Here is a 20,242-nt window from a genome sequence, read left to right as displayed (position 1 = left end):
ATGGACCTCGAGGGTATTATGCTTAGAGAAATGTCAGACAGAGAAAGACAAATACTGTATGTTTTCACTTATATGTGCAATCTAAAAACAAATCAAATTAACAAATATTACAGAACAGATACAGACTCACAGATTCAGAGAACAAACTTGTGGTTACCACAAGGGGCAGGTGTGGGGGGAAGGATAAAATAGGTGAAAGGGATTTAGAGGCACAAACTACAAGTTATAAAATAAATAAGTCTTAAGGATGTAATGAACAGCACAGGGAACAGAGTCAATATTTTATAATAACTTTGGCATGTAATCTATAAAAATATTGAATCGCTAAGTGTACATCTGAAACTAATATGTCAATTATACTTCAACTTAAACAAAAGAAATAACCCAATTAAAAATGAGTCAAAGACCTGAACAAACACCTCACCAAATAAGATATACAGATGACAAATAATCATATGAAAATATACTCAACATCATATGCCATTAGAGAATTTCAGATTAAAACAAAATGAAATACCCCTGCACACCTATTGGAATGGCTATGATCCAAAACTCCATCAAAATTAATTGCTGGTGTGGATGTGGAGCAACAGGAACTCTCATTTATTGCTGGTGGGAATGCAATATGGCACATATTGGAAAGCATTTGGCCATTTCTCACAAAGCTAAACATAGTCTTCCTTGTTATCCAAATGAATTGAAAATGTATGTCCACACAAATATCTACATACCAATTTTTATATCAACTTTATTCATAATTGCTAAAAGTTGGAAGCAACCACGGTGGCCTTCAATAGCTGAATGAGTAAGCAAACTGTGTTACATCCATGCCATGGAACAATAGTTAGCAATAAAAACAAATGAGCTATGATGCCTAGAAAAGACTAGCACATATTGCTAAGTGAAACAAAGCCAGTCTGAAAAAACTAAATACTGTATGATTCCACTCATATGGCATTCAAGGAAAGGCAAATCTGTAGAGATATTAAAAGCCAAGTGTAAGAGGAGGGGTGAATAGATGGAGCAGAGGGGATTTTTAAGGCAGTTAAACTATTCTGTTTGATACTGTAATGGTAGATACATGATACTGTGCATTTGTGAAAAGCCTTAGAATTTGAAACACAAAGAATGAACCGTATTGAACATTATGCACAGTAGTTATAATAATATATCAATATTTATTCATCCATTATAGCAAGTGTACCTCACTAATCCATGATGTTAATTACAGAGGAAACTGCTGGTGGAGAGGAAGTATATGGAAATTCTCTGTAATTTCTGCTCATTTTTTTTCTGTATACCTAAAACGGCTCTAAAAATAGTCCACTCATTTAAAAAAAAAGAAGGACTTTTACCATACCTAAATAAATGGGTTAGAGTGGTAGATTCCAGAGAGAGGCATCAACAAAAGTGAAGGCTAAGTTGAGTTAAAATTGTAGAGAGCTACAACTAATCCAGAGGGGCTAGAGTAGAGCATACATAGAGGAATATAGTGAGAAATCAAAGCTAGAAAGGTAATTTCACATAAAACCAAAGAGCTTATATTTTATTCTGGAGACAGCGAGTAGCTGCTGAAAGTCTTAAAATTTGAGTGGAAAGGTCAATTAAACAGTATAAGAGGGCTTCCTAGGTGGCGCAGTGGTTGGGAGTCCGCCTGCCAATGCAGAGGACATGGGTTCGATCCCTGCTCCAGGAAGATCCCACATGCCACTAAGCCCATGTGCGCAAAAAAAAAAAAAAAAAAAAAAAAAAAAAAAAAACAGTATAAGAAAACCAAACTGGAAGACAGGTTACCATCTAGGCATGGTGGAATTGATGCCTGACTGTAGAATGCAAGATATTACAGAGGAAAACATGACTTGGAAACCAAATGAATGTGAGGTTTTATTGTGCTGCCTTTGAAATTTTTTTGTTAATGACTTTAATTCAGCCATTATTGTTGAACCCAGGAGATGGACCTCAAATCAATTCACAATGTTTCTTTCTCTAGCCCCCTTTTTGTCCTAAAAATATGTGTTTTGAGTGTTTGTATTACTGTTACTGTTGTTTTGAGGAGTGAGATTTAAGGGGCCTCTGAATATATTTCCTATAGATTCATTGTTGTACACTTGCTGTTGTGATATGGGAAGCAAGAAAAAAGAGGGGATGGCAAAGAGGAAAAAGGGATGTTATTGAGTTGTTAATTGTGTGTAAGACGAACATAAACATTGCCCATAGTAGAATTTTAATAGTCTGTAATAATTGAGGAAAATCATAGGCAAGCATGTTTTAGAACATCTATTAAAGATTGCTAGTTTCTGGGCACATGTCCAAAAGAAGGCAAGATTACTGTTAAGACAATAGTTTAAAATACATTATAAAGTGCTATGGTTTACTTATTGCAGTCATGTTAACATCCATAATATTAGGCTAACTTTCCCTAGCCTCTGCTCAAAGGTGTTTCCTCACAAATCCCAACCTTACAAGGGATAAGTAGACAACTATTTTAATTTGTTACCATTTTCGTGATGACATATCTGTGGCTACCACAAGTGTAATGTGGATAGTGCTTGAAAGATATTCTTTAAGGAATTCAAAATATGTGAAAAATACTTCACATTGCATAAGAAAACAAAGAATTCTTGATGCTACTCGAAGATGTTGGTATTTGTTATTAAACTGGAAAACAGGTTGATATTTTGATAGGGGAGTTATTCCTTATGGACAAAGGTTTGAAACTAGAGCTATAAGAATTCATTTTAGAGATTTGTAACTAAAAGAGTAGGACATATTCCAAGTGTTATTTTCTTCAATAATTCTGAAACAGAGAGAATCTACGTCTTATCGTACCAGCACTACTATTATGTCTCCTAAAGAAAGAGTTAAGCTAGAAACTATCAACACATCAATACATTATAATGTTTAAAAATAAAGTTACTTCTTTTTGTTAAACAAAATGATCAGCTTAAAGATCTTTGTTTGTATTTATGAGTAAAAATGTTTGAACCTTATAAATATTTTGAGAGTAAGAGCAAGAACAAGGAATATTGTTAAATAAAAGTCTGTGGATACAGGAATATTTTTAATTTATAAAACACTGTTAAATCCCATAGGTACTATTAATTGTTCAAAGATATTAGGATACAATAAAACTTCATTTAAAAAATTCAATGAGTGAATTTAGATTTATTTTTAGTATTTCATAACATCAATTTTCATGTGATTTCCCTTTGTCCAAATAATGTAACTAATGTAAAAATTTAACATGCACTGTCTCTTTTAGGACTGGATCTGCCATTTATGATGATGCCTCATCCCCTACTTCCAGTCAGCTTACCTCCTGCATCAGTTGCCATGGCAATGAATCAGATGAACCATCTCAATACTATTGCCAACATGGCTGCTGCAGCCCAGATTCACAGTCCACTCTCCAGAGCTGGGGCCTCAGTTATAAAGGTAAGAATCATGATTTAGAAGAGAACAAAGGTGTTAATTACATGTAAATTTTGATAAAATAATAGCAATACCACTAGACCTTCAGTATAAACACACAGCTCATTGACTCAGTTGCTTAGCGTAAAGAATTGGTGAGTTTGATTTCTGACTAGGCCTGGTAAGGTGTTTTTTGTTTTTGTTTTTTTGTTATGTTGTTGTTTGTTTTCATTCAGTGACCACAGATATGACCTTTAATTCTAGCTTCCCGTCTTGCATTCATGAGCACAGTCTGTGGGAGGCGTGCCCAGCTAATGACAGAGTAGAAGAATGTGCAAAATCCATTCCCATTGCTGGGGTGAAACAAAGTAAACACTGCATCTTTTTGGTGTTTGTGAGGCGGTTGTGGAATAGTATATACCATACAAGACTTATAGTCAGAAAGACCTGAGTTTCAATTCTGATTCTGCCACTTAATAAGTGAATGACCTTGGATATGACAATTAACCATCCTGAACTTGTTTCCTCAACTGTAAAATAAAGGTCATAGTAATAATCTATCTCACTTATTTCATTGATTGGAGATAATGTGAGTAAAATATAGTTTAAAACTGTGAAACATTAAACAAATATTTACAATAACTTACAGCATTATCATCATATTCTAGAATAAATTTTTTCAAAATTTCAGGACCATTGGGTAATGTAACACAAATAATATTTTATAATCCTCCTTATGTTTCCTATTAGTTTGGCACATGGTCTCTCTGCCCTCCAAGTGTCACATGAACTAAGCTTTTTAATATATTTTTCCTTTTCTTGAGGAGATAATATAAGGGTATATAGGCTCAAAAGAGTATAATTAGGGCAACTCTTGATTTGTTGCTTTGTTCCTCCACTTATTCAACAAATATTATACTCCTGATATACGTACATGGCATAGGGCAATATGGGAAATAAATAGAACATAGTTCCTGACTTCCAGGACTCACAACCTAAATTGAGACAAACAACAAGTACCCATTTAACTTGCATAACAACACAGACTGTGATGGATAGCATAGAGCATCACCAAGTATTACATGAATTTAGAGGGGGGAGAGATCAAACCTAGATTGGAGAAAGAGGGAGCAGGAATCACAAATGACATTACAGTTGATAGATTTGAGATTGCAATATTGATATGATTGTAATAGATGCACATGGGAGTGAAAGAAGTGAAGGCAGAAGAGATGTGAGATTCTAGACATTTTTGTTCCATTTTAAATCAGCTTCCAGTTTGGGAGACTTCTAAAACAATGAAGAAAATTTAAAACATAACCTTTGTAGAAAAGGAAAAGAAAAACTGATACAATTTTATTATGCTCTGTATATATTTCCATGGCCAAGTAGCAGTGTTCTTCCTGTAAATATTGTGGTCCTTAGTGAATTAGTCTATATCAGCTAATCAGAGCTCTGTTTGAATATTTGATAAACCAGGAATTTGTAAACCAGGAATCAGAGTTGTCTTTGAGAGAAAAAAACACTCAGGAACATTATTTAAAAGATGGAATAAGTTTCCTATGATTTTGAAACTGGATGGCTACTAAGTAAATGTGACCCCACACAAAACAGGAAAACTCTATTTTGAAACAAAACATGATTTAGAGTAATGGAATTGTCACACTTACTTTGAAATGATGAAAAAATACTCTCAATAGAGTCATGTTTATGGCCTTTCAAAAGTACCTTTGTTTAGTTTCTTAATGACCATTACTCAGACAGAATCCGCTACATTTTGGTTGAATGTTTGGGGCTTTGGATAACTTTGTGATGAATTTGGATCAAAGAGGCACTTGGGGGTAGGGTTCATGACTAGTATTTGGTTATTGGTGGAGATAATGATTGAAATGGAAAGGATAATTATCTTCTCCTTTAATAATCCAAATATTGTTAATGTATAAAAGCAGTATAGCTATATTTTTGTTTATTGCTGATTTCTCTCTTTCTATGCAACCTGTTTTCAAGAAAAAGTCAGAACCTTCACAAACACAATTGGATGCTGTTTTGTAAAAGTTGACATTAGATCACATGGTTATTTAAGTTCTGCCAAATATGCAGAAACCATTTCACACTGAAGAAAATTGCATCTCTTTTCATATAGTTATTTTGACTAAAGTTAGTTGAAAACAAAATATTTATTTTGAATTCCTTTTGATAAAATTTCTCTACAAATCTATTGAAGTAGATTTCCATCAAAGGATGAGAAGGAAATAAAGAAAAAAAATTTTACAAAGAGATGTTTCAGTGAATTCATAGAAGCTTTTAATATAGTTGCCAAGTTTTGCTTGTTTATTTTCACAAAGGTGCTACTGTATAATAGTAACATTATTAGTTTTAAAATAATAATTTACAGAAACTACCATAACAAAAATCTTTTACTTAATTGACAAATTAGGTGTTCATATGTTAAAACCTCACCCCTTCTTTCAAGAACAATAATCAATATGATACTAGCTCTATGGTACCCAATTATATGGACAGAAATTTCACACCTCTGTTGATCTATATTTCAACAGAAATTTGTTTTCAATGTGCTTCTTGGTGAAGCATACTTTCAAAGTTCAATCTATTGAATATCACATGCAGTGGGGAAACCTGTGAATTGAGAGTTTATCATATAATACTACTTGTGGGATATGGGGACTATTCAAACAAAGATGTATTTTCTCTATTTACATTTACAGATTATTTTTATCCTAGCATATTGTCATTAAAAAAATAGATATTTAAATTTGTATTACTTATTGTAATTACCCACAAAATATTTGCATTGATTTTTTATTTTTATCCTAGCATATTGTCATTAAAAAATAGATATTTAAATTTGTATTACTTATTGTAATTACCCACAAAATATTTGCATTGATTTTTTACATGATTTTTACCATTTAGAGGTAAACTGTCTTCCAAAATATGAACGATCAGAAAAATTTAACATTTAATATTTAGAAATAAATGACAATTATAGAATTTGATTTTTTTTCTGACAAATCCACTATGAATTAAGGAAAGGCACAGTGGCTTGCATCACAAAACCCTTCTTGCTGTGTATTATATTGTCTGAGCTCTGGTGGTCTGCTGTAACAAAATACCATAGACTGGATGGCTTACAGGAAATTTCTCACAGTTCTAGAGGCTGGGAAATCTAAGATCAAAATGCCTGGCAAGTATGTTCCTGGCAAGAGTTCTCTTTCTGGTTTGCAGACAGTCTTCTGTGTCCTCACCTGGTGAAAAGAAAGATAGGAAGCTAGCTCTTCTGTGTCTCTTCTTATAAGGGTACTAATCCCAACATGAAATTTCCCCCCTCATGACCTAGTACCTCGCAGAAGCCCCATCTCCAAATACCACCACATTTAGGATTAGAGTTTCAACACATGAATTTTGGGGAGACAGACATTCAGTCCATAGCATAGACAATCTAATGTAATTATAGAATCATCTAGGATAGCATCTCTATAGTTAAAAGTTGGCTAGTGTTTCCATTATATCCCTACTTTCAAGTGACTTAAAACATCTGCAGAAAAAAATATATATATCAGAAACTTGATATACATAGTAAGAGATTATAACACATTACAAAAAAGTCCAAAATGTGTGTTTAGTTGTATTAAAATTTATCAATATTTACAAAAAGAGTTACCAAACTTATTGATGTTTAAATTATTCTTATTGCTTCCCTATGATTTTTTAAAATTTCAAGCAAAACTTTTCCCATTTTCATATCAGTTTTAAAATCCCTGAACTAAAAAAATGCTGTAATATTAAAACAAGTTTTCAGAATCCTTCTAAACACCTGCTACTCTCCTTTAGCATAGTTTGTGTTAAGCTGATGCCTGTGCATTGTCACTGATGCTTATTAAACTGTGGTCACAATTTCCTTTGGAAGCTGGACTTGCAGTATGTGCCTTGAATATATGAGAAATAGAGACTATCAAGTTAGCGAATGACTTGCTGTATAAACTGTATTTAATTGTCAGAACTTAGCATTTCTAATTTTTATTTCACATATTTTGACATTTTTATTGTTAAAGGGTTTTATTTTGTTTTATTCTTTTACAAAATCTTTTCCCATTTAGGTTATTGCAGAATATTGAGCAAAGTTCCCTGTACTATACCATAGGTAGTTGGTTATCTGTTTTAAGTATAGCAGTATGTACATGTGTGTTCCAAACTCCCAGTCTGTCCCATCCCCCCCCACCCTGCCCCCTGGTAACCATAAGTTCATTCTCTAAGATTGAGTCTGTTTCTGTTTCTGTATAAGTTCATTTGTATCATTTTTTTTAAGATTCTGCATATAAGTGATATCATATGATATTTGTCTTTCTCTGTCTGACTTACATCATTTAGTATGATAATCTCCAGGTACATGCATGTTGCTGCAAATGGCATTACTTCATTATTTTGTATGGCTGAGTAGTATTCCATCATTCATATATATATATATATATATATATATATATATATATATATACACACACACACACACACACACCACATCTTCTTTATCCATTCATCTGTGGTTGGACATGTAGGTTGCTTCCATGTCTTGGCTATTGTGAACAGTGCTGCAATGAACATTGGCATGCATGTATACTTTTGAACCAAGTTTTTTTCCAGATATATGCCCAAAAGTGAATCATATGGTAGTTCTATTTTAGTTTTTTAAAAAACCTCCATACTATTCTCCATAGTGGCTGTACCAATTTACATTCCCACCAACAGTGCAGGAGATTTCCCTCTTCTCCACACCCTCTCCAGCATTCATTGTTTGTAGATTTTTTGATGATAGCCATTCTGACTGGTGTGAGGTGATATCTTACTGTAGTTTTGATTTGCATTTCTCTAATAATTAGCAATGTTGAACATCTTTTCATGTGCCTTTTGGACATCTGTATGTATTCTTTGGAGAAATGTCTAAGTCTTCTGCACATTTTTTGATTTGGTTGTTTGTTTTTATGGTATTGAGCCACATGTGCTGTTTGTAAATTTTGGAGACTAATCCTGTGTCAGTCGCATTATTTGCAAATATTTTCTCTCATTCTGTGGTTGTCTTTTTGTTTTGCTGATGGTGCCCTTTGCTGTGCAAAAGCATTTGAGTTTAATTAGGTCCTTTTGTTTATTTTTGTTTTTATTTCCATTACTCTGGGGGATGGACCAAAAAATATATTGCTGCAATTTATGTCAGAGAGTGTTCTGCCTATATTTTCCCCAAAGAGTTTTACAGTCTTACATTTAGGTCTTTAATCGATTTTGAGTTTATTTTTGTGTGCTGTGTTAAAGAGTGTTACAATTTCATTTTTTTACATCTAGCTGTCCAGTTTTCCCAGCACTCTTTATTGAAGAGACTGTTTTTCCCCCATTGCATAGTCTTGCCTTCTTTGTCATAGATTAATTGGCCATAAGTGAGTGGGTTCATTTCTTGGCTTTCTATCCTGTTCCATTTATCTATATTTCTGTTTCTATGCCAGTACCATACTGTTTTGATGACTGTAGCTTTGTAGTATAGTCTGAAGACAAGGAGCCTGATTTCCCCAGCTCTGGTTTTCTTTCTCAAGATGGCTTCAGCTATTTTGGGCCTTTAGTGTCTCCATACAAATTTTAAGATTTTTTGTTCTAGTTCTGTGAAAAATGTCATTGGTATTTTGATAGGGATTGCATTGAATCTGTAGATTGCTTTGAGTAGTATAGTCATTTTCATACTATCCATTCTTCCAATCCAAGAACATGGTATACTTTCCACCTGTTTGTGTTGTCTTCAGTTTCTTTCATCAACATCTTAGTTTTCCGAGTACAGGTCTTTTGTCTCCTTAGGTAGGTTTATTCCTAGTTATTTTATTCTTGTTGATATGGTGGTAAATGGGACTGTTCCTTTAATTTCTCTTTCTGATCTTTTGTTGTTAATGTGTAGAAATGCAACAGAGTTCTGTGTATTAGTTTTGTATCCTGCTACTTTACCAAATTCATTGATGAGCTCTAGTAGTTTTTTGGTAACATTTATAATATTTTCTATGCATAGTATCATGTCATCTGCAAACAGTGACAGTTTTGCTTCTTCTTTTCTAATTTGGATTCCTTTTATTTCTTTTTCTTCTCTGATTGCTGTAGCTAGGACTTCTAAAACTATGTTAAATAAAAGTGGTGAGAGTGGACATCCTTATGTTGTTCCTGATCTTAGAGGAAATGCTTTCAGCTTTTCACTGTTGAGTATGACTTTAGCTGTAGGTTTGTCATATATAGACTTTATCATGTTGAGGTATGTTTCTTCTGTGCCCACTTTGTGGAGAGTTGTTTTGTTTTGTTTTTTTCTTTATTGGAGTATAACTGCTTTACAGTATTGTGTTAGTTTCTGCTGTATAACAAAGTGAATCAGCTATACGTATACATATATCCCCATATCCCCTCCCTTGTCAGCCTCCCTCCCACCCTCCATATCCCACTCTTTAGGTCTTCATAAAGAGTCAAGCTGATCTCCCTGTGATCTGTAGCAGCTTCCCACTAGCTGTCTATTTTACATTTGGTAGTGTGTATATGTCATTGTTACTCTCTCACTATGTTCCAGCTTCCCCTCCACCCCACCATGTCCTCAAGTCCATTCCCTATTCATGCCCTGCCACCAGGTTCATCAGTACCATTTTTTTAGATTCCATATATGTGAATTAGTATACGGTATTTGTTTTTCTCTTTCTGATTTACTGCACTCTGTATGACAGACTCTAAGTCCATCTACATCACTACAAATAGCTCAATTTTGTTCCTTTTTATGGCTGAGTAATGTTCTATTGTATATATGTGCCACATCTTCTTTATCCATTCATCTGTTTATGGACATTTAGGTTGCTTCTATGTCTGGCTATTGTAAATAATGGAGAGTTTTAATTATAAATGGGTGTTGAAAGCACTTATTTATTTATTATTCATTTATTTATTTATTTATTTTTATTAGCTGCATTGAGACTTTGTTGCTGCACACGGCCCTTCTCTAGTTGTGGTGAGTGGGGGATACTCCTTGTTGTGCTGTGTGGGCTTCTCTTGTTGAGGAGCATGGGCTCTAGGCATGTGGGCTTCAGTAGATGTGGCGTGGGTTCTCAGTAGTTGTGGCTCACAGGCTCTAGAACACAGTCTCAGTAGTTGTGGCACATGGGCTTATTTGCTCTGCAGTATGTGGGATCTTCTCAGACCAGGGATCAAATCCATGTCCCCTGCATTGGCAGGTGGATTCTTTTTTTTTTTTTTAATAATGGCTGTGTTGGGTCCTTTTTTTGCTGTGTGTGGGCTTTCTTTTGTTGTGGTGATTGGGGACTGCTCTTCATTGCGGTGTGCAGGCTTCTCACTGCCATGGCTTCTCTTGTTGCAGGGCACAGGCTCTAGGCACATGGGCTTCAGTAGTTGCAGCTCATGGGCTCAATAATTGTAGCTTATGGGCTCTAAAGCACAGGTTCAATAGTTGTGGCACACGGGGTTAGTTGCTCCGTGACATGTGGGAGCTATCTGGAGCAGGGTTCAAACCTGTGTCCCCTGCATTGCCAGGCAGATTCTTAACCACTGTACCACCAGGCAAGTCCACACTTAGCATCTCTGAGCAAAGTGCCTAGGAGGAAATATTTTAATGTTCCTGTGCTTCACTATTTCTTTCTGCAAAATAGATCTCTCACATTCTTTACATTTTGTTTCTATGTTTCCATTTTTTCTTATTGAAACTACATCAAAAAACTGGTTAGGCTAATCTATAAGTCATGTTAACTCTTCATCTTAATTCAGGTTAGCCGACTTGGCATTTGTTAGCAAGCATATTGTTAGCTAATTGAATCAGAAGAAGCCCCTGATATATGGTTTAAAACCATCCATATTTTCTGTTCTCCATTGATTGAGTCCCTCTTATGCATGAGGTGGATTTTAAGGCTTATAACTTAATAGGGAGAGACAAACAATAAACAGAATTCTTTGCTTTTTAATTAATTAATTAATTAATTGGCTGCATTGGGTCTTCATTGCTGCACATGGGCTTTCTCTAGTTGCAGCGAGTGGGGGCTACTCTTCATTGTGGTGCGTGGGCTCCTCATTGTAGTGGCTTGGCTTGTTGTGAAGCAAGGCCTCTAGGAGCATGGGCTTCAGTAGTTGTGGCACATGGGCTCAACAGGTATGTCTCACGGGCTCTAGAGTGCAGGCTCAATAGCTGTGGTTCATGCGCTTAGTTGCTCCATGGCATGTGGGATCTTCCTGGATCAGGGATCGAACCCTTGTCCCCTGCATTGGCAGGTGGATTCTTTTTTTTTTTTTAAGCTCTTTATTGGAATATAATTGCTTTACACTGTTGTGGCAGTTTTTGAGGCACACCAAAGTGAATCAGCTGTATTTATACATATATCCCCACATCTCCATCCTCCCACAACTCCCTCCCACCTGCCCTATCCCAGCTCTCTAAGTCATCACCTATCATAGAGTTTATCTCTCTATGTTATGCAGCAATTTCCCACTCTCTGTTTTATATTTGGAAGTGTATATATGTCAATGTTACTCTCTCACTTTGTCCCAGCTTCCACTTTGCCCCCCCCACCCCTTGTCCTCAAGTCTGTTCTCTACATCTGCATCTTTATTCTTGCCCTGTCACTGGATTCATTAGCACCATTTTTTTAGATTCCATATATACGAGTTAACATACACTATTTGTTTTTCTCTTTCTGGCTTACTCTCACTCTGTATGACAGTCTCTAGGTCCATCCACCTCACTACAATTAACTCAATTTCATTCCTTTTATGGCTGAGTAACAGTCCATTGTATATATGTGCCATATCTTCTTTATCCATTCATCTGTTGATGGGCATTTAGGTTGCTTCCATGTCCTGGCTATTGTAAATAGTGCTGCAATGAACATTATGGTACATGTTTCTTTTTGGATTATGGTTTTCTCTTGGTGTATGCCCAGTAGTGGAATTGTTAGGTCATATAGTAGTTCCATTTTTAGCTTTCTAAGGAACCTCCAAATGGTTTTCCATAGTGGCTGTACCGACTTACATTCCCACCAACAGTGCAGGAGGGTTCCCTTTCCTCTGCACCCTCTCCAGCATTTATTGTTTCTAGATTTTTTGATGATGGCCATTCTGACTGGTGTGAGATGATACCTCATTGTGGCTTTGACTTGCATTTCTCTAATGATTAGTGATGTTGAGCCTCTTTTCATGTGTTTATTAGCCATCCGCATGTCTTCTTTGGAGAAATGTCTATTTAGGTCTTCTGCCCATTTGTGGATTGGGTTATTTGCTTTTTTGGTATTAAGCTTCATGAGCTGCTTGTATATTTTGCAGATTAATCCTTTGTCCATTGCTTCATTGGCAAGTATTTTCTCCCATTCTGAGGGTTGCCTTCTTGTCTTGTTTAAGGTTTCTTTTACTGTGCAAATGCTTTTAAGTTTCATTAGGTCCCATTTATTTATTCTTGATTTTAGTTCCATTATTTTAGTAGGTGGGTCAAAAAGGATCTTGCTTTGGTTCATGTCATGTAGTTTTCTGCCTGTTTTCCTCTAAGAGTTTTATAGTGTCTGGCCTTACATTTAGGTGTTTAATCCATGTTGAGTTTATTTTTGTGTATGGTTTTATGAAATATTCTAATTGCATTCTTTTACATGTAGCTGTCCAATTTTCCCAGCATCACTTATTAAAGAAGCTGTCTTTTTTCCATTGTATATTCTTGGCTCTGTTGTCAAAGTTAAGGTGCCCATATGTGTGTGGGTTTATCTCTGGGCTCTCTATTGTGTTCCATTGATCTCTATTTCTGTTTTTGTGCCAGTACCATACTGTCTTGATCACTGTAGCCTTGTAGGAGAGTTTGAAGTCAGGAAGTCTGATTCCTCCAGTTTCATCTTTCCTTCTCAAGGTTGCTTTGGCTATTCAGGGTCTTTTGTGTTTCCATACAAATTGTAAAATTTCTTGTTCTACCTCTGTGAAAAATGCCATTGGTAATTTAATAGGCATTGCATTGAATCTGTAAATTGCTTTGGGTAGGATGTCATTTTCACAATGTTGATTCTTCCAATCCAAGAGCATGGTATGTCCCTCCATCTGTTTGTGTCGTCTTTGATTTCTTTCATCAGTGTCTTAAAGTTTTCTGCATACAGGACTTTTGCCTCCTCAGCAAGGTTTATTCCTAAGTATTTTATTCTTTTTGTTGCAATGGTAAATGAGAGTGTTTTCTGGATTTCTCTTTCTGCTCTTTCATTGTTAGTGTATAGGAATGCGAGAGATTTCTCAGCATTAATTTCGTATCCTGCTACTTTAGTAAATTTATCAATTTGTGCTAGCAGGTTTCTGGTAGAATCTTTAGGATTTTCTATGTATAAAAACATGTCATCTGCAAAGAGTGACAATTTTACTTCTACTTTTCCAATTTACATTCCTTTTATTTCATATTCTTCTCTGATTGTTGTGGCTAAAACTTCTAAATCTATGTTGAATAATAATAGTGAGAGTGGGCACCCTTGTCTTGTTGTTCTTCAGGGCTATGCTTTCAATTTTTCACCGTTGAGAATGATGTTGGCTGTTGCTTTGTCATATATGGCTTTTATCATGTTGAGGTAATTTCCTTCTATGCCCATTTTCTGGAGAGATTTTTTTTTTATCATAAATGGATGTTGAATTTTGTCAAAAGCTTTTCCTGCATCTATTGAGATGATCATGTGTTTTTTATCCTTAAATTTTATTAATATGATGTTTCACATTGTTTGATTTGTGTATATTGAAGAATCCTTGCATTCCAGGGATAAACCATATGTGATCATGGTGTATGATCTTTTTAATGTGCTGTTGGCTTCTGTTTGTGAGTATTTTGTTGAGGATTTTTGCATCTATATTCATCATTGATATTGGCGTGTAATTTTCTTTTTTGTGTGACATCTTTGCCTAGTTTTGGTATCAGGGTAATGGTGGCCTCGTAGAATGAGTTTGGGAGTGTTCCGCCTTCTGCTCTATTTTGGAAGAGTTTGAGAAGGATAGGTGTTAGCTCTTCTCTAAATGTTTGCAAAAATTCACCTGTGAATGCATGTGGACCTGGGCTTTTGTTTGTTGGGATATTTTTAATCACAGTCTCAATTTCAGTGCTTATGATTGGTCTATTCATATTTTCTATTTCTTCCTGATTCAGTCTTGGAAGACTGTCCTTTTCTAAGAATTTATTCATTTCTTCCAGGTTATCCAATTTATTTGCATATTGTTGCTTGAAGTAGTCTCTCATGATCTTTTGTATTTCTAAAGTGTCAGTTGTTGCTTCTCCCTTTTGATTTCTAATTCTGTTGATTTGCGTCTTCTCCCTTTTTTTTTTTTTTTTGATAAGTCTGGCTAGTGGTTTATCAATTTTATCTTCTAAAGGAACCATCTTTTAATTTTATTGATCTTAGCTATTGTTTCTTTCATTTCTTTTTCATTTATTCCTGTTCTGATCTTTATGATTTCTATGCTTCTACTCACTCTGTGGTTTTTTTGTTTCTTCTTTCTCTAATTGTTTTAGGTGTAAGGTTAGGTTGTTTATTCGAGATTTTTCTTATTTCTTGAGGTAGGACTGTATTTCTATAAAATTCCCTCTTAGAACTGCCTTTGCTGCATCGCATTGGTTTTGGGTTTTTGTAATTTTATTGTCATTTCTTTCTAGGTGTTTTTTGATTTCTTCTTTGATTTCTTCAGTGATTCTTGGTTGTTTAATAACGTATTGCTTAGCTTTCACGTGTTTGTATTTTTTACATTTTTTTTCCTGTAATTGATATCTAGTCTCATGGCTGTGTGGTCCGAGAAGATTCTTGATATGATTTCACTTTTCTAGAATTTACTGAGGTTTGATTTGTGACCCAAGATGTGATCTATGCTGGAGAATATTCCATATGCACTTGAGAAGGAAGTGTATTCTGTAGTTTTTGGATAGAATTTCCTATAAATATCTTTTAAGTTGAGGTGGTCTAATGTCTCATTTAGAGCTTGTGTTTCCTTATTTATTTTCAGTTTGGATGATCTGCCCATTGGTGTCAGTGGGGTGTTAAAGTCTCCCACTATTATTGTGTTCCTGTTGATTTTGCCTTTTATGGCTGTCAGCATTTTCCTTATGTATTGGGGTGCTCCTATGTTGGGTGCACAGATATTGACAATTGTTGTATCTTCTTCTTGGATTGATACTTTGATCATTATGTAGTGTCCTTCTTTGTCTCTTGTAATATCCTTAAAGTCTAATTTGTCTGATATAAGTATTGCTTCTTCAGCTTTCTTTTGACTTCCATTTGCATGGAATATCTTTTTATATCCCTTTACTTTCAGTCTGTATGTGTCCCTATGTCTGAAATTGGTTGCTTGTAGACAGCATATATAAGGGTCTTGTTTTTGTATCCATTCAGCCTGTCTGTGTCTTTTGGTTGGAGCATTTAATCCATTTACATTTGAGGTAATTACTGATATGTATGATCCTATTATCATTTTCTTAATTGTTTTGTTTTGTTTTGTTTTTTTTTTGTCGGCCTTTTCCTTCTCTTGTGTCTTCTGCGTAGAGAAGTTCCTTTAGAAATTGTTTTAAGGATGGTTTGGTGGTGCTGAATTCTCTTAACTTTTGCTTGTCTGTATAGCTTTTGTTTACTCCATTCCATCTGAATGAGATTCTTGTTGGGTAGATTATTCTTGGCTGTAGGTTTTTCTCTTTCAAGACTTTAAATATATCCTGCCACTCCCTTCTGGCCTGCGGAGTTTTTACAGAAAGATCAGCTGCTATCCTTATGGATTTTCCCTTATATGTTATTTGTGGCTTTTCTCTTGCTGCTTTTAATACTTTTTCTTTGTGTTTAATTTTCATTAATTTGATTTATATGTGCCTTGGTGTGTTTCTCCTTGGGTTTCTTCTGTATGGGACTTTCTGCACTTCTTGGAGTTGATTAATTATTTCCTTTCCCATGTTGGGGACATTTTCCACTATTATCTCCTCAAATATTTTCTCAGACCCTTTCTTTGTTTCTTCTTCTTCTGGGATGACTGTGATTTGAATGTTTGTGTGCTTAATGTTGTCACCAAGGTCTCTGAGGCTGTCTTCCATTCTTTTAATTCTTTTTTCTTTTTCCTGCTCTGTGGCAGTTATTTCCCCCATTCTATCTTCCAACTCACTTTCTCATTCTTCTGCCTCAGTTATTCTGCTGTTTATACTATCTGGAGTATTTTTAATTTCAGTTATTGTGTTGTTCATTGCTGTTTGTTTGCTCTTTAGTTCTTCTAGGTCCTTATTAAATGTTTCTTGTGTTTTCTCTATTTTGTTTTCAAGATTTTGGATCATTTTTACTATCCTTACTCTGGATTCTTCTTCAGGCAATTTGCCAGTTTCTTCATTTATTTGATCTTGTGGGTTTTTATCTTGCTCCTTTGCCTGAAAGATGTTTCTTTGTTTTTTCATTTTGTCTAATTTTAGTATTTGCTGTTTCCTTTCCCTATGCTGCCTAGTAGTAATTCCTCTTGTTTCTGCTCTCTGCCTCTGGTGGGGTTAGTCCAGTGTCTTGAGTAAGCTTCCTGGTGGGAGGGTCTGGTGCCTACTTTCTGGTGTGTGGATCTGAGCCTTTTCCCTCTTATGAACAGGGCTGTGTCAGGTGGTGTGTTTTAGGATATCCGTGAGATTAGTATGGCCTTATGTAGTCTGTGTGTTGATGGGTGGGTTTGTGTTCCTGTCTTGTTTGTAGTTTGGTGTGAGGTATCCAGCACTGGCAGTTGCAGGCAATTGGGTGAATCAGGGTCTTAGATTCTGATAGAGGCCTCCATGAGAATTCTCTGCAGTTAATATTCCCTGTGGCTGAGGACTCTCTAGTGGTCTAGCGTCCTAGATTCAGTGCTCCCCCCCCTCCCCCAGAGCCTCCAACTTGACTTCTGGTTGAGGAATCCAGACTCCAGAGGTCACTTGTCCCAGCAATAAAGGGGGTTAAAAAAGACTATCTAAGTGCCAGCCTAATTACAAAAGGTTTAGTCAAACAAATACTAAATTAAGAAAACACATACACACATAAGAAACACAAAAACTGAACTCTAGAGAACATAGAGCACTGGAATAACCTGACAGAAGAATCCCAGAATGCAGTCAGATAATCAAAGAGAAAACTGACAAAAATTCCAAACCAAAAAAAAGAGAAAAAAAAAAAAACAAAATCAAAAAGACAAAAAACACAAAACCAGGGAAATTGTGAAAACAAGGATCAAATATAACAAAGAGCAAGAGAGCAATGAGACAAACAGAAGATCCCCAAAATGAAATCAAACAATTATAATTAAAACTAAGATAAAGAGAAAACCTAATAACAAAAACCAAAGTGTTGTGTCATCTGAGGAATAACGCAAGGAAACAGAGCAGAACAATAATATTGATTAAAAGTATAATAAGATGAAATAAACTAAAATGGGATAGAACACAGACTAATGGAAGAGTGTAGTATGACTGGAAATATAAAAAAAAAAGAAAAAAAAATAGAAAGGTATAAAAGATAAAGAGTAAAAGAAGATAGGGGAGATAAACTCATAACTACAGAAAAGCTAGCTAGAAATAGAAATAAAGAGAGTAAAAATCAAAATGGAAGTAAAAAATAGAATTAAAAACATGTTATATAATGTGAAGATCCCTTAGGACTAAGACTGTAATTATTAAAAAAAAAAAAAAAAAAGCTAGAACTGACCACAGAATGGATCAAATCAATAGAATTAATAATAATAATTCTGTTCCCTTGAGGACTCAACTGTAAGTGTCCTTGTACCTGGCTTGGGCCTCAAGCCACCTTCACCTCCCCAAGAGTTCCTCTTCTGCTTTTGGGTTGGACTCTGGACCTGCTGTGGGTCAAATTGGGTCCACTTAGGCTCTGATCTGGCCCAGTTCTTGTGTGTGCTGCTCCCACAGTACACAGCTGCCAGCGTTAGACCTTTTTCATTTGTGGGAACATTCATTGTTGACTCAGATATTCCAAAGACATAGGGTCTACCTAGCTGATCACGGGGATTTAGTCTGCAGTGTGTATATCTGATGGAAAGATTTTAGAACCTCTTCCTTAGTTCCCTTGCCCCTGGTGTTCAGCTTTTGTTTTGTCCTTATTTCTGCATGTAGTCTAACTGTCAAAGTCTGGTCCTGAGGCTGCCTTGGAGCTCTTTGGGTCTGCCTCTGTGAGGGTTTCCTTTATTGTTCATCTGCAGATGCAGGTGTGTGGGGAGAGAGAGGCTTTGATAGTGGCTCCTCTCCGTTCTCCCTGCGTGTTACTCAACAGTAGTGACCTGCTTGGATCGCAGGAGCCCCAGGGGTGACACCAAATGCTCAGGGATGCCAGCGACACGGATGTAGGAAATCTGGCCTTAGTGTGGTTCTTTACTGGTGCCCGGTGGAGAGCGCCTGATGGGACGCCATCAGCGGTTTTTTGTATCACTTTGTGACCAGCAGTGTTTCCTCTATTGTTCATCTGTAGGCGCTGGTGTGTGGGGAGAGAAAAGGAACAATAGTGGCTCCTTCCCCTGGTTGTGAGTGAGCAGTAGCACACTGCCTGGGTTGTGGAAGCCCTGACATTGGTAGCAGTGCCTATCACTGAGGGAAGCTGGCGGGCTCAGGTGTAAGCAGATTGCCTCCAGTGCTGGGCCACTCTGTAGACTTCTGGCTTTCGGCTGCAGGCACAGCAGGCCAGCCCCATCAGGGTCCTTTTTCTGTCCCTTGTCTACTGCAGCAGCCAGGCCCAGAGGGGGGCCTCCCTTTTTCATTGCAGGCACCAAGAGAGAGGCTACCACCGTTGCAGCTCCCCTCTGCTTGTGAATCAGCAGTAGCACACCACCACCATGGCCGCCCAGCTTCCTGCAGTAGGCATTTTCCACTGCAATTTTCTTCCCTCCTGTCCCCTCAGTCCATCTCCCCACAGCCAACAGTGTTTCTCACCCTGAATCAGTTCTCCGGTTCTCACGTTCCAGCTTCCAGACCCCCTGTACAGTTGCGAACCCACGTCTCAGTCTGGGACACACAGAGCCATGGTATGGACCCTCTGTGTGTTTCTCACCCTTTCTCATCTGCCACAGATCCGCTGCTTCACCCTCTTTGGACAGTCCCAAATGCCTCCCTTCTGACCCAATTAAATTCCCCATTGGAGAGGGGGTTTCCCCATCAGATAAGGGAGGTTTCCCCAAATTCAACAATCTCTCCTCTGTTTTAAACCCCCCCCCCCCCCGCCCAGGGTTTAGGACACGTCCCTTTCTTTTCTTCTCCTCCTCTTTCTCCTTTTTTTTCCCCCCTCTGTCCTACCTGGTTATGTTGGGATCTTTGCAGGCCTTTCTGGGGTCCGAGGTCTTCTCCTGGTATTCAGTTGGTTTTCTGTAGGGATTATTGCATCTTTTGATGTACTCCTGATGCATCTGTGGAGACGGATGCATTCCATGTCCTTCTACTTTGCTGCCATCTTCAGATCCCTGGCAGGTGGATTCTTAAACACTGTGCCACCTAGGAAGTCCCCAGAATTCTTGATTAAAAATTTAAATAGATAAAATGAAGTAGTATGTACTATTTTGAAAACATGCTTCTGCTGATTTTGTTTTATATTCTATAAGACCAGGATTCCTGAGTCATAACAAAAATGGTAACTATGTATGATTTAAGTTTTCCTACATTCTCTGTGCTTGAAAGTTTACTAGTAGATGATTGTCAGTGTGCCATGTTTGTGTTTAATTTTTCAGGTTCTTTAAAAGGACCAGTGTGGAATGCATCCAACTGTGATTGCATATTTACATAATATGTTGTTTTAATAATGTGACAGTGTACTTGTGTTTGTTTGAATGC

General features: G+C 36.5%; 1 protein-coding gene across 1 annotated transcript in view; it reads left to right on the top strand.

Annotated features, from left to right (window-relative positions):
* Nucleotides 1-20,242, top strand: part of DACH2 (dachshund family transcription factor 2) — a 632,298-nt gene that overhangs the window by 496,401 nt on the left and 115,655 nt on the right. Inside the window, exon 6 of the mRNA XM_057717620.1 lies at nucleotides 3,263-3,435. Within this exon, the coding sequence (XP_057573603.1) occupies nucleotides 3,263-3,435 (173 nt within the window). The remainder of the gene's footprint in view (nucleotides 1-3,262; nucleotides 3,436-20,242) is intronic.

The sequence above is a fragment of the Hippopotamus amphibius genome, chromosome X (assembly GCF_030028045.1).
Source record: "Hippopotamus amphibius kiboko isolate mHipAmp2 chromosome X, mHipAmp2.hap2, whole genome shotgun sequence".
NCBI classification, from domain to species: Eukaryota; Metazoa; Chordata; class Mammalia; order Artiodactyla; family Hippopotamidae; genus Hippopotamus; species Hippopotamus amphibius.
Note: the sequence above shows the minus strand (reverse complement) of the source record. Positions and strands in the feature narration are given on the sequence as shown.